The sequence below is a fragment of the Quercus suber genome, unplaced genomic scaffold, assembly GCF_002906115.3.
Source record: "Quercus suber isolate HL8 unplaced genomic scaffold, Cork oak 2.0 scaffold_116, whole genome shotgun sequence".
In the NCBI taxonomy this organism is placed as follows: Eukaryota; Viridiplantae; Streptophyta; class Magnoliopsida; order Fagales; family Fagaceae; genus Quercus; species Quercus suber.
Window position 1 is genome coordinate 757,308 of NW_027069581.1, and position 13,582 is coordinate 770,889.

Here is a 13,582-nt window from a genome sequence, read left to right on the forward strand (position 1 = left end):
CCTACAAAACTAACAAAGGTACAACTTGACAAATTTTGAGTGATGTGACATCAAATTTGATATTAAAAAATTAAAATCCAAAATTTGACTCATTAAAAAAAAAGAAAAAATCAACCAATTAGGAGCCAATTCAGTTTGAACTGACCTGTTGACAAATGGGTATATCCCCAATCAAACTCCAAAATTATGGAAAATTTTTTGGGATTAAAAGATTCATCAAATCAGGGTGGCGAGTTGGATGAGTTTGACCTAGTTTTGACCTATGAAGAATGGGTGCATTTCCGAATTCGAGTGAAGGTGCGGGTGCAAGACTCGGAAATTTTTGAAAAAGTAAGGTGCAGGTGCGGCGATTAAAAAAATTATTATTTATATTTTCTATATATTGCTAAGCATATTTTTCATATAATTGTAAATATATACCAATTTAAGAGTAATAGTAGATAATACAACCCACAAGTTTTTTTATTTTTATTTTTTATATTTTTTAACATGTATTTTGGCCATGATTTCAGCCAGTTTTGGCCAGTTTCAGTTAGTTTCAGCTGATTTTGGCCAGAATCGGCGTCGACTAGGTTGGAATTGGTGCAAATCGGCTCGAATTTGCACGTATCGGTGCGAATTGAAAAAAAGAAGAAGGCCAAATCGGTACGTTGGAGGAGTGTCGCTGTGTCACTGCGAGTCCAGTGCGGGTGTGGTGGCCCTGGAGCCGCACCCGTGCTTTCTAGGTTTTGATATCTGACATTTTCTTTAACATGGAGGAGATGGCAGCCTTAGCAAAAACTCTGAAATTGTGTAGGAAAGTGCGTATGGAGTGAATAAATTTTAAAGGAATGGAATGAGTATAAAGAATATATAAAAAAGGAATGGAATGGAATAAAGTAGATGTACTAGCATATATTTTTTATTTTTGGGTCAAACAAAAACCGTTAATTGGAAGTTGGATCCTGGATGTCTGAGAATAGATTTTTCTTATCTTTTGATTTTTGAAATATTTTAGTCTTCACCTTTTTATATCTACTTCGCTTGGACTTACAGAAATTTTTTGTCACTGTCTTGGTTTGTTTCTCGTGCGCTCTATAATTTTAACGGTCCATCTAATCGACATTTCCATATCTTAGGTAATTCTATTTTTAACAATAATTTCTCATGCAGAGTGCATAGGTTTAAATCTCAAATTTTAACTCATTTTTGTAACATAGTGTGATGCTTTAACTTGCTGAAACTGAAAATTAGATTAAGATGAATGATATTGACACTAAACTATATTGAAAATTAATGAATAATATTTCATGAAAATGACCTAGATCTCTTGGGAGGCGAAAAGCAGAAAAGGGCTGCTTCCCCATTGAAGATCAAACAGAAAAGTTGGAAAGCAAAAATTCATAATTCATATGAGAACCCAAATGAAAGACCTGTGATGCAATTTTACCGCTATACAACAAAGATTTTGCTGTTACACAGTTTCTTCTTTAGGAGGAGTATCAACAACAGCACCATTCATCTTTGGAGAATTTTCAGTAGAATTTGGTCTAAACCTTATGGCGCACACAACATAAAATCCCAAGTTGATCAAACTCAATAGTGCTAGAAACCAATAAAAATAATCCAATCTGCCATCATTAATACTAGCAGAAAGCCAATCGTGCCCACCATTGCGTCCAGTAACATTCCTTATTATTGTGACCAAAATTGTACTCATATAATTACCGAACGAGGTGATTGTGAGGAAGAGACCAGTGGCAATTGCTTTCATTCCTTTGGGTGCATTGTTTGTGAAGAAAGCCAATTCTCCAGATAATATAAATGCCTCTCCAATACCAACCAAGATGAACTGTGGAAGCAAAAAGAAAGCACTTATTGGTAGGGTTGTCGACCTTGTCACGGTGCCTCTATTGGCTCTAACAACTGACAATCTTCTGTTTTCTACAAGTGCTGCCGCTGTCATTCCTAATATGGAGAACAATAGGCCTAGCCCTACTTTTTGCAAATTTGTTAAACCTGAAAAAGAAAAAAAATTTAAATCAATAAAAGTAGCAATGTTTTCATTTATAAAAAAAATTATAATTAACTAATTTGAATCTGGATTCTTAATACCTCACAAGAAAGGACAATAGACATAAGGTTGTAAATGAGTCGTATTAAAAGTTCAAAATTGTTCTTTTAATTTTTATTTCAAACACAAGAAAGTTTGAGTTCATCGCCAAACTAAATTATATGTTCAAGTTTGATTTATTTTCTCGTCGAACAAGCTTAAACTTGTTCACAAGTTACTTGATTAGCTTATTCCTCCCATACATATTTAGTAAATGTTAGAACTAAATTATTTTATCCTTTCACAAATCTATTTTAATAGTTGATAGCGCGATAAATTATAGTTGAAATTATATTATTTGAAATAATTAGATATAATGATTTCTATTTATGAACATATAGAAATTAGATTCACCAACATCATGTTGTTAAAAGTTTTAAATAGTTTTTACTAAAAACTAGCCGAATTATATTATAAATAATTTACAAGAAATAATTTTATATCTTATGAACTAATTTTAAACTTGCCAACAAAATCCAATGTAAATTCTAAATAATAACTGCACTTTGTACTTGTAAACATATAATATTATATATACTCAAATCGACTCACACTCATGAACTTATTTATAAATATGTAATTATATTTGAACTTGCTTGTTTAGTGGTCAAACTTAAACCTAGAATTGAGTTTGACTCTTATGCTAAATAAATATAAACAAGTATTTTTTTCTTAAGTTGAACCCGACAACTTAATTTATTTATAGACCTAAATACACAAATAAATTCCTTCCTATCCAATATTAATCACTTTTTATCTCACACACACACACACACACACACACACACATATATATATGCAAAGTAAAACAAATTAGGTTAGACATATTCATGCCCCAATGAAGTAGGTTAAAGAAGTTTCTTATATTAAAAGTAAATGCAATTTGTTAATGTAAGAATTGAAAGCTCAAATAGTGTGAAAACACTATTGCTTGTTTAGACCCACAAATTAAAACTTACAGCTAGATTGCTTTTACCCTACTAAGCTAAGTGCGGAATAAGAGTAAAGCTTAAAGAGTAAGAGAAGGGAGATGCAAATACAAGACAACACTAAGACGTGTTATCGAAGAGGAAACTGAAGTACTCGGCAAAAAAATCTCTCCGCGGCCCTCTAAGCCCAATTGATTCACTAGTGAATAAAGTTGAAGTACACGAATATCAAAAAGACCCTTCAAGCCTAATCTATTTAATGTACTTGAACTCTTCAAGTTTCAACTATCAATGGGCTTCACTGAACCATGTCTTTACTAGTTATCTGGATCCTACAATTAGCTCCAAATTGCATCCCCTAATCAATGGCTTTTTCCAATACTTCCAACACGCACCAAAACTTCTCTTAACCCTGAAATTGGGTGAGGTAAGTGTTTGAGCTAAGAACCTCTCAAGGATATTTGAGATTCGAGAGGTAGGAATAGAGGACAACTAAGAGAAATTGTGTAGATGATTGTGGGTTTACAAGCTCTAACTCTCAAGTGTGTTGTTAAGGTTTTCTCTTAAAAGTCTCCATACAATTTCATGGGTAAGGTGGGCTTTTATAGTGTTGTTATAGAAATGAGAAAAACACACTTTAAAAAGTTCCAAGCCGAGAGTTTCGTCACTCACGACTTGGCCTGAGCCGCAAAGTGACTCGCAAAATACAGCCTGACAAAAGACTGTTCAGATTCAATATGTGCTTCTCGCGTGGCCTTTCGTGGGTTGTCCAATCGTGAACTTCACTGTCTTCACAATTCTTCACCAAACTCTCACACTCTACTCTACGCTTACATTAGATACCACTAACATACAGGAAAGAATTGAACAAAATGTAATCAAATTTGACATGGAATAAAAACCAACATAAAACATAGTTGTAAATCACAACTTTACAAAAATGAACATTATTCTTGAGTTCAACATTTACGTACCTTGACTTCTTTTATATATTTTCATGAGAGGCATAATCAGGCGGTCATAAATAGCAAGAGTGGTCATTATGGACACAACAAAGAAGGCGTAGAGTGATGCCGGAGGAATTTGGAATTTTCCAATTGATCTATCCATGGTAGCAGCTTGTTGCACTGAGAAGCCAACTAATTGTGCATGTATCGTCCAGAAGATAATTGTCGTCGCCCAAATTGGCAATAATTTGACTAACATTTTAACTTTTTCCACCTTTGTAACTGTGCAAAGTTTCCATGGGTTTGGAATTCCAGAGTCTTTGCTGGTTATGATTGCCGCCTTGTCCAAGCAACTGTCATGGAAGTATCACTTGTTAGCTTTGAAAAGATCCTTAAAGGTTCCTATTAAAATTACAAATTAAGCAGTGCTATGGCCATAATACTTTCACAACAAAGATTATAATCTATTACGTACTGGCTCTCATATGACCCCGACATTGATATTATTTTTTAACCTACCATTATCAGTTTGTCACTTAGACTTTGTTGTGAAAATGTTCTACACATAACTTTATTGTTACAAATTTAAAAATATATATACTACCAGATCATTTAANAGTAGAATAAATTGTAATACATCATGTATTTGATTGCATGTTTTTTTTTTTTTTTGGGGCGACGTTGATTTATTCAATTTATCTGCTTACTAGGTACGTGCATGGTGGACAAGTATAAGTACTGTAATTAATGTTTTTAAAAAATATCCATGTAATTGGTATAGCAGAGAATCAATTAATTGAATAGAGAAGAAGAAATTTACAACCCCGTTCTCTCATCTTTATTCAGAAAATACCTTTGTCTTATTAGAAAAAAATAAAATTTGATAGCAAAATCTTATGAGAAATGCTAATAATACCCTAGCATGTATTTTGAACCCCATTAACAAATTTTAATGGCTTAATAACTTTTAACCAAAAACTAACAATTTATCTAATGTAAGTTATTAACCAAGTTTCACACTGCAACATAAACAAATATAAGCCAAAGTACATAAATAGCTGTTAGGTTCTAAGGTCTTAGGATTTTATGTATTTAGAACTCTAATTTGTAATGTTGGCAAACCATGATCAAAACATTGTATTTAGTCTTATTTAGACTTGCTCAAAGTTGGTTTAATATTGTAAAGTTGGAATCGAGTGGCTGCAGAAGTACTTGGGACTTTCGGCCTGGCTCGATCGATCGAAGAATAGACTCGATCGATCGAAAATCGCACAGGTTGAATTTTCTGCAGAATTTCCAACTCAGCCCTACTTCATTAAACGTTTAGGGTTTATGTTTTTACCCTAGGTATATAAACAAAACCCTAGCCACGTTTTAGAAGGTTGTCCATATTGTATTGTTGCTCATACATTGCTGTTTTGTGTGAATCTCGTGTGAGATCTTTGAGGAGCTTTCCTTTACACAAAACTTAGGGTTTTTATGGTGGAGATGATTTCAACATCTTGAAGATCATTACTGTTGCAACCATTGGAACTTAAAAGAAAAGCAAGCGAGGAGCTTGTAGCTGATTGAAGAATTCAAGAAAGAAGTAGTCCGTGGATTCGGAGCCTGCGCGTGGTCGTGTCAGGAAGTTCTACTGGTGGATCCCCCCCCCCCCCCCCCCCCCCAAAAAAAAAAAAAAGCAAGAAAATATTTTTTATTTTAATCTTATGGTGTTCTACCTTTGTGTAATCTCGGCCCACAGTGGAAGGCCCTGCACTCGATCCTCCTGGGCAATCTTACCAACTCTTCCTCTTCCTCATCCTCTGGATACCCTTTTCCACAAGCATGCTAGATTATCTCAAATTCTGATTTTTGGGTATACTTATGAGAGGTGATTGAATTTGGAGAAATTTTTGAGAGAAAGACTTGATTTTAGTGAAATTGGTTTGATTGAAATTTGAAATTTTATGATGTCAGGCTTTTCTTTAAATTCAAATAGTTGCTTACATTGTTCATGTTGGGTTTACACATATAGTGAAGTCTTACATTGAATAATGATGAAGAGAATGTGTCATTAATATAACATAGTTAAGCCCATACCCATTGTGCTTAGACCTTTTGGGTTAAGTGCTGGTGATCAAATTGCTTGATCTTGAAGAACAAGAGTTTTCTGTGCTTGTTTGTGTTTGTTTTGTGTTTCTGATAGATTATTTTGTGTACTTGTTTTCTGTGTTTTTGATAGATTTGAAGGTTTTAAAGTTTGAAGAAAATTCTTAGGTGCCGTGGGAGAAGAATCTTTAACAAATAACAAGAGAGAAGATGAAAAGCAACTTATAAGTTCTGCTTCTGATGAACAAGTAGCATGATGGAAAATAATGATTTAAATGACACACAATGTAACAAAGAAATAATAGGACTTGTTTTTCAAGATTTGGATCCTTGTACAAAGCCTTGCACTGGTCAGAATTCATTGATACAAACTAAGATTTTTCTTTTATTTCTTTTTTTTTTTAATCTTAATCGTGAATTTCTTTACTTATAAAATTGTAATCACTGTTACATTACAAAGTCCTCTTAATTGAGACAATTTTGAACCCACTTGGAATAAAAATGATAAATTTGTGCAACAAACTCTTACACTTTCTTTACAATCACTGTAACCAATTCAATCAAAAATCTTGAAAGAAACCAATCATACTGAATGTTTATATATTAGTTGTCAATCAACATCTATCCGTCCAGCTTCTCTTCCTTCCTCTCAGGCTCCTTCAGTGCTGCATTCCGATTTTGATTCATCATACGTCCAATCTCAGTCCACCACTGATCCCAGCCCTCTGGTGCTTTCCAAGTGGAAAGCTGCTCTGTAGATAATGTGTAAACTTCTTTGTCCATGTTATCAACGTCTTCAAATTGAACAAGGTTATCAAGGTCATTATCAAGGTCAATATCAAGTTCGTTCACAACCTCTAGCACATCTTGCATTTCTTGGGTACTAGAGGAGGAAGAGGGCCTCGGACGCCACCAAAACTGCAAAGTAACATGAGAACGAGGAACAATCATTAGAATTAGAACATTTGCTAGAACTTTAGAAAGGAACTCCTGTTATGCCATTTTATATTGTCTTGCTAGGAGCTTAGGACACACTCTCAAAGCAACTGTTCAAAAAATATAAACAAGTATTGCAGTTTTATTCTCTTTAAACCTCAATAAATTGATTTCTAAAATTATTATAGGGATAATTGGTTTCAATAAATAATTTAACATCACTTTAATTATAACAAAGCATTTGGAAATAAGGTTGTGATGAGTAATTATAGAGTCAGCCTCTCTGTGCATATGCTAATACTATAAAGCCCTGCACATATTACTTTCATGAGCTTCAAGCTATGATAATATTAAGGAAGGCTCACATACAGCAAAGAATAGCAACATAGAAAGGATCAAGGTTTAAAAAAACTACACAAATTCTAGGTCAAACAAATCGTCCAGCTATCTCAGTCTGTAGGGACTGGAACAGTAACATGCCTATAACTTTGCTCCCTTTTATAGTAATAAATGCAGATAGAGCTGTGCTAAGTAAGTTGCAACCTCAACCCCAGCCCTACCACATTCCCTCAAAGAAACATTTATCTTAATGATCAAAGAAAACTGAATAAAGGATGTTAAATAGCCAGATACAACTGATAACGATCAATCAATGTTAAACCTAAAAAACATTTAAAAAATTATGGTATCAAGAATTTTCATGGACTACACAATGGAAGAGTTTAAATAAACAGATTATATCTGTATCTTGGACTTTTAACTGAAATATTCCTTTTTATAATTTGGTTCCACTCGCATGATATCACTAGCTATACCTGTGTAAAGTGCCTCCTTGGAATCTGATACAATAGCACCCCAAAGAAGGACCAAATCATGACCCCTTCTTGAAATTCCTCTTGCCTGACATCCAATTCATCAGATAAAGTCCTGATAGTTGCAACATACCTGCAGAAAGGGTTGACATGATTAGAACAGTCAAATTAATTGTATTTTCATCAATTTTAGCTTACTACCAACCAATAAAGGTCAATTACAGCAAACAAGAATAGGGTAAATGAGAAATAACTTACACCCAAATTCGTTAGAAAATAGAGGTGGATAATGTATCCAAGAAAAGAACTATAAAGGTGGATAGTAAGGATGCCTTAAGTGAGAAAAAGCTTACTAGATTGCTAACCATTTAATAACAAACAATATAAAATATTGCTATTGAAATATTTATCACTTACCTTCCAGTAGGAGACCACTCAATGTTTGTTGCCACAAAACGTTCAATAGCTAAGGTTCCCAGAGCATCAACATCATAAAATATCAAGTCTCCACCACAACCTCTCATTGCTGCTAGTAGAATGAAACGCCCAGCAGGTGACCAGTGAAGAGAACCTGCCTGCTCAACTTCCAGAGTTACAAGCTTTGAAAATTGGAATCTGTTGTGAGCTTTTATAACTGAGTAAAAACTCACATTCTGCCTTTGATCTAAAGCATGGATGACTGCAAATCTTTGGCCATTTGGCTCCCAAGAAAATGCAATAATCATGTCATTCTCATTCTCAAGTTCAAAGTCCTCAACAGGGATACATGGATCTTTGATACCAAAGATCACAAAACGTTGATAAGTAGTACTCCTTGTTCCATTGAACTGGTTGAACAGAACAGCAAGATATTCCCCATTGCTTTGCCAGAACATTTTGCAATCTCTAACACCATTGAGATTCTTCTTCTTTAATTCCTCTTTATTGGGAACATGTATCAGACTGACCTAAAATAGAAAGGGAAATAAAACATCATATGGTTTTTGTGTGTATAGAATTTGTGGAGGCATTATTTTAAGCTTCCCAAAAATATGATTTTTTGAGGGATTGGGATTCTCCATGACTGAATGCATCTAGAGAAGTTGGGGGAGGGTTTTTGATATCCATAAGAAAGGTACATACTTACCTTGGCAGGCTGCATCTCATCAGCATCTGTAGGAACAAATAGAGCTATTACAGGATCGGTAGGTGACCAACAGAAATCCATAACATTTTCAGCCTTTAAGGGTTCATTGTCAATGAGACCAAAGGTCTTGGTTTCATATATGTATATTGCATTTTTTCGTATTCTGGCAAAGTACTTGTCATCATTTCTGCCACTCCATCTACAAGAACAGCAACACAATTTATGGGGAAAAAAAAAGAACAAAAAAAATCTAGCCAACAATGCTTAAGAACGTTGTTTTTTCTAAACATAAATTTAACTAAATTTATACCTAAAAATAGGCCAGGATACTTGAGATATGCCTGCAATTCCCCCAGTCACATGCTCAACCTGACTTCTTTCGATAACCATCTTTACTTCTCCACTTTTTAGATCAAAAATTTTAAGCGCAGCCCCCTAATAATGAGTTAACATTAGAATTGGCTTATTCATGCTACTAACATACAACCAAAATAAATAGAGAATAAAGAAACTCACTTTTCTATCATACTCGCTGTAGCTGACCAAATATGTCTCCCCAACTGAGAAATCAATTAGCTTAACCTGCAATTACTTGATTAATGCCAAATCATTAAGGTGAGTAAAAAGTTAAAGAAAAAATATGAAATTGAGCCCAAGAAGAAAACCATGTTGTGATCACAAAACATTAAGGGTTTAAAAAAAGTTGCGCCTCCCCAAATGACAGAACCCGTCTTGAGAGTGGTGGCCAAGTAAGTCCCAGAAGGGGACCACATAGCAGATTCTAGAAAAATCTGCATTGCAAAGGAAAATTTTGATCATTCTTTAACCATTAGAAAGACTTTTACGTTTCCATTTCCTTTCAAGAGCAAATTTAACTGGAATAACAAGGAAATGGATCCAAGGAATAAAATTACTTAAAATTAATGAAAATTATAAGACATTCTGGTTCCAATAGATGCTTGAGTTGCTTTTCACCATAAGTCTGCAAATAACAAGGTTCTTTTCTCGTGTTCCTTCTCTTACAGTTATTACTAGTTTACCTATGTATTTATTTATATTTAAAGTGGAAGAGTACCAGTCAGGATAAAGTAATCAATCTCCGTGCCTTTTCCCCTAGTTTGCATCACAAAGTTTGAACTGTAATTTGAAGATCAAGTATGAGGGTGGGGATGGTGAAGAGAATGGGCATGGCAAGGCATACATACTAGTTTTCCCCCAAGAAAATGCCTTTATTTTTAGAAACTTCCTTAATGTCTAATAAATCTAATCATCATAATGCATCAAAAGGTTTACTACTAAAAACAATATATGTATATATGACAAACAAACAAAGAGGATGTAGATTGATAGCTAGAGTTTGAAACTTGCAAGCAAGAGAAATTAGGAGGTGAGAGGTTTCTCCCTTAGATCATGTATAAAACTTACCGTACGTTGATCAAAAAGCTCAGGCTTCAAATGTCCTGCTCCAATATTCCAATATATCTCAAGGTCCACAGAACATTGAATGAGAAACTGGTCTCGAGCTCTTTTGTCAGTAAGCCAATGTTGAAGATGCACCTATGTAATACATGCATGTAAAGAACCACATATAGCATCATCTTGTGTGTCAATTTGTATATAAGAAAGATAGAGGAAGTATGTAATTATGAAGGGTAAAGGACAAGCCTAGACCATCACAATCAATCTATCAAGCATAGCATACAAGCCAAATCTATAATTCACATTTTCTCAAATTAAAAACGCAAGACATACTAATAGAAAGATGCTTATCAGACTTTACAAATCAATGAAAATCAGTCCATGTTGCATAAACATTCCCTGTCTCTAAAACTCTGTATGAGCAAACGCATACACCAAGCTCCTACACTACATATTTCTGATAGGAATAATTACTTTTAAATTATCTCGTGCATTTACATAGAGTATGTACTTTCTTTTGGGTATAAAAGATTATGCTCATTGAGCTCATGATCATACATCAATATCCAACAACGAAGAAGGACTTTTAATTTGTCTCATGCATATACATGGGATGTACATTGTTGGAGTGTTAAAGATTATGCTGATTAAGCATGACTATAATCATACATCCATATCCAACGAATAGAAGTAGTCAATGAATGAAAATTTTTAAGCTATCTACATCTAGATTCAGATGAAGGAACTTGAATTGGGGGTAGTTAAAATTCGAATAATTTGCATCCTCTTCTTTCATTCTTTTCTTTTCTTTTCTTCTCCCTTCTCTTTAACTATCAGAAGTAATACAATCACTCAAATCCCACATAGCCAACGCTGTAGATAATATCACCCGGGTAACTCTTAAGATTGCTTCACCAATAGCACTAGTAACGTAATTCACAGAAAAAAAGTGAAGAATTGTGAACATAATTCACAGAACAGAACCAATCCAACTTTCAAATAAACCACTGAATTGAAGTAAGCACACACTACCATGAGTATAATCATCTAGGACAAGAGGTGCTTGGTACACTTATCATCACCACGTGGTGAGTGATATAATAATTTATCTATTTCAATGGGTGTGGTGACTTATGTTGTAAAAATTGGAAGGCAAGAAATATAAAAGTCTAGGGAAGAAAATTACCCCAAAAGAGGATGAACTAGAGCCAGTAACAACTTCCATGGTAATCCTGTATTACTCTGCTGAAGAAGAATACACACTTCATATATACGTGTGCGTAAGGCGGGACACTTTATATATATATATATATATATATACAGATGTTAGTGTGTGTTCGGATTTTTTTTTTTTTTTTTTTTTTAAGAAGGAAATCGAGAAATGAATTGAAATTAGGTAATCTTATTTTGATTTTTTAAAATAAATAAAGTGAAAGTAAGTAACATTATTTTTTGACATCAATGATAGAAAGTAACATTATCTGAGAGTAACATAAAAGGACATGAATGATATCATTTTACAACAATATTACTATTATACACCTATTTTATGATAATATTAGACACCTATTTTAAAATAAATAGTTGAATATATTTGAGTATTTTTGGAGTTTTAGTAAAAAAAATCATTAAACCTAATTTCATTTACTTCAATTCCTTCCAATTTGATTCTCAAAAAATTCCTTCCAATTTTAGGGGATGAATATTTGAAGTTTTGAGGGAATAGAGAGGAATGAGTACTCATTCTTACTCATTTTATTCCCTCCCACTTAAATTCTCAAATAAATAAATGAATTTTTCATTCCTTTCATTAAAACTCTCAAACAAGGAAAGATAAAGAATATTTTAAAATTATTCTTTCCATTTATTTCCATTTTATTCATTTTCCTACTCCCAGCCGAGCTGTTAAAGTCCTCAGTATTAGTTTATTTAGAATTGGGAATGTTTTCTCTCATAAGTTGCTCTCAAAAAAATTAATTAAAAATTATACTTCAACTAAAACTTTATTTATTTATTAATCACTCTGAAATTAATTTAAGTAAAATTTGATTATGAAAAATTAAAATTATACTCCAACTAAAATTCTATTACAAAAAATTTCAAGAATAAAGTTAAGTCCTATATTCTCCTTTTTTGAGTAGAGTTGTGGTGTGCCTTTATATTAGAACCACTTTGCCTCTTTCTTGTGTGTGTGAGTGTTTATTTCTCAACAACAACAAAATGCTACAAGTGTGTGAGTGTGTCTATATATAGTTTTTTAAAGTTTTGTCAACTGGCGCATTTCTTTAAAAGGAAATTGATTTTATTCATTTAGCATTCCACTCACCAAAAATTTTTATTTATGTCAAAGTATTAAAGTTTTATTACCATTTTGGTCCCTCACCTTTGCCTCATGTTTCAAAATCTTTAACAATATGACATTTTGTCAAAATAGTCCCCTTCATCTAATAGTGGATATAAAAATCTAAAATGGAACATCAAAAAAAAAAAAAAAAAATCAAATATGGTAAAAGGTGAAATTAAATTATAATTTTTATGTTGGCTTGATGTCGCCTGTATTTTTTTTTTTTTTTAAGTGAAAAAAAAAAAATAAAAAATAAAAAAAAAATCATGCAGTCTCTAACCCCACCCATTCTATCGAGAAAATGAAGAGGGTTAAGACTGGGGGAGATAAAAGTTGAAGAATAAAGCATGCGATGGTGGAGATCAAAAACGACTTTTTGAGGTTTTTAAAAAATAATAAATAAAACTTAGCTCATTTAAGTGGAATAACAGTAGTTTCTCAAAAAAAAAAAGTGGAATAACAGTGTCTTTGGGGTTTAATTAATATAGGATTGAGGTTTAATTTGTTACTTTTTGAAATTTTGGAGTATATTTTGTTACTTTTGAAACTTTAAGTATAAATTTGTCACTTTTGAAACCTTGGAATTTAATTTATTACTTTTAAAATTACAATAGAATTTAATCTGTTGCACACCTTCTAATACAGGATTTAAAATCTAATTTTTCCCTAAATTTTTTGAAAGCTGAATAATTTTTACAAAATTAAAAATCCATCCTTCTTATTATGTCTCATAATTTAATACTTATGATTTTGTTTTTCATAAATATAAAAATTAAGAAAATGTATCAAATTAAAATGGAAATTTCTCATTTTTGGGAAAATATTATCAAAAAAGATTAAGGGCTTTGACATTATTATCTCATTTAAAAATTATATATGGAGTAAA

At 32.8% G+C, this 13,582-nt stretch overlaps 2 protein-coding genes across 2 annotated transcripts; both read right to left on the reverse strand.

The window, feature by feature from the left end:
• Positions 1-1,453: 1,453 nt before the first annotated feature.
• Positions 1,454-4,466, reverse strand: LOC112008952 (protein NRT1/ PTR FAMILY 6.2). The gene is made up of 3 exons (XM_065775623.1): positions 4,444-4,466; positions 3,996-4,321; positions 1,454-1,998 (listed from the first exon to the last, which is right to left on the reverse strand). Exons 1-3 carry the CDS (start codon positions 4,464-4,466, stop codon positions 1,454-1,456), a joined length of 894 nt encoding a protein of 297 aa, XP_065631695.1.
• A 1,881-nt stretch (positions 4,467-6,347) lies between these two features.
• On the reverse strand, positions 6,348-11,620 carry LOC112008953 (eukaryotic translation initiation factor 3 subunit B). Its single transcript, XM_065775615.1, has 9 exons — positions 11,539-11,620; positions 10,359-10,490; positions 9,599-9,724; positions 9,450-9,515; positions 9,244-9,368; positions 8,934-9,132; positions 8,225-8,754; positions 7,811-7,940; positions 6,348-6,977 (listed from the first exon to the last, which is right to left on the reverse strand). The coding sequence occupies exons 1-9, from the start codon at positions 11,575-11,577 to the stop codon at positions 6,681-6,683; spliced, it is 1,644 nt and encodes a 547-aa protein (XP_065631687.1). The 5' UTR covers positions 11,578-11,620; the 3' UTR covers positions 6,348-6,680.
• Positions 11,621-13,582: the final 1,962 nt, after the last annotated feature.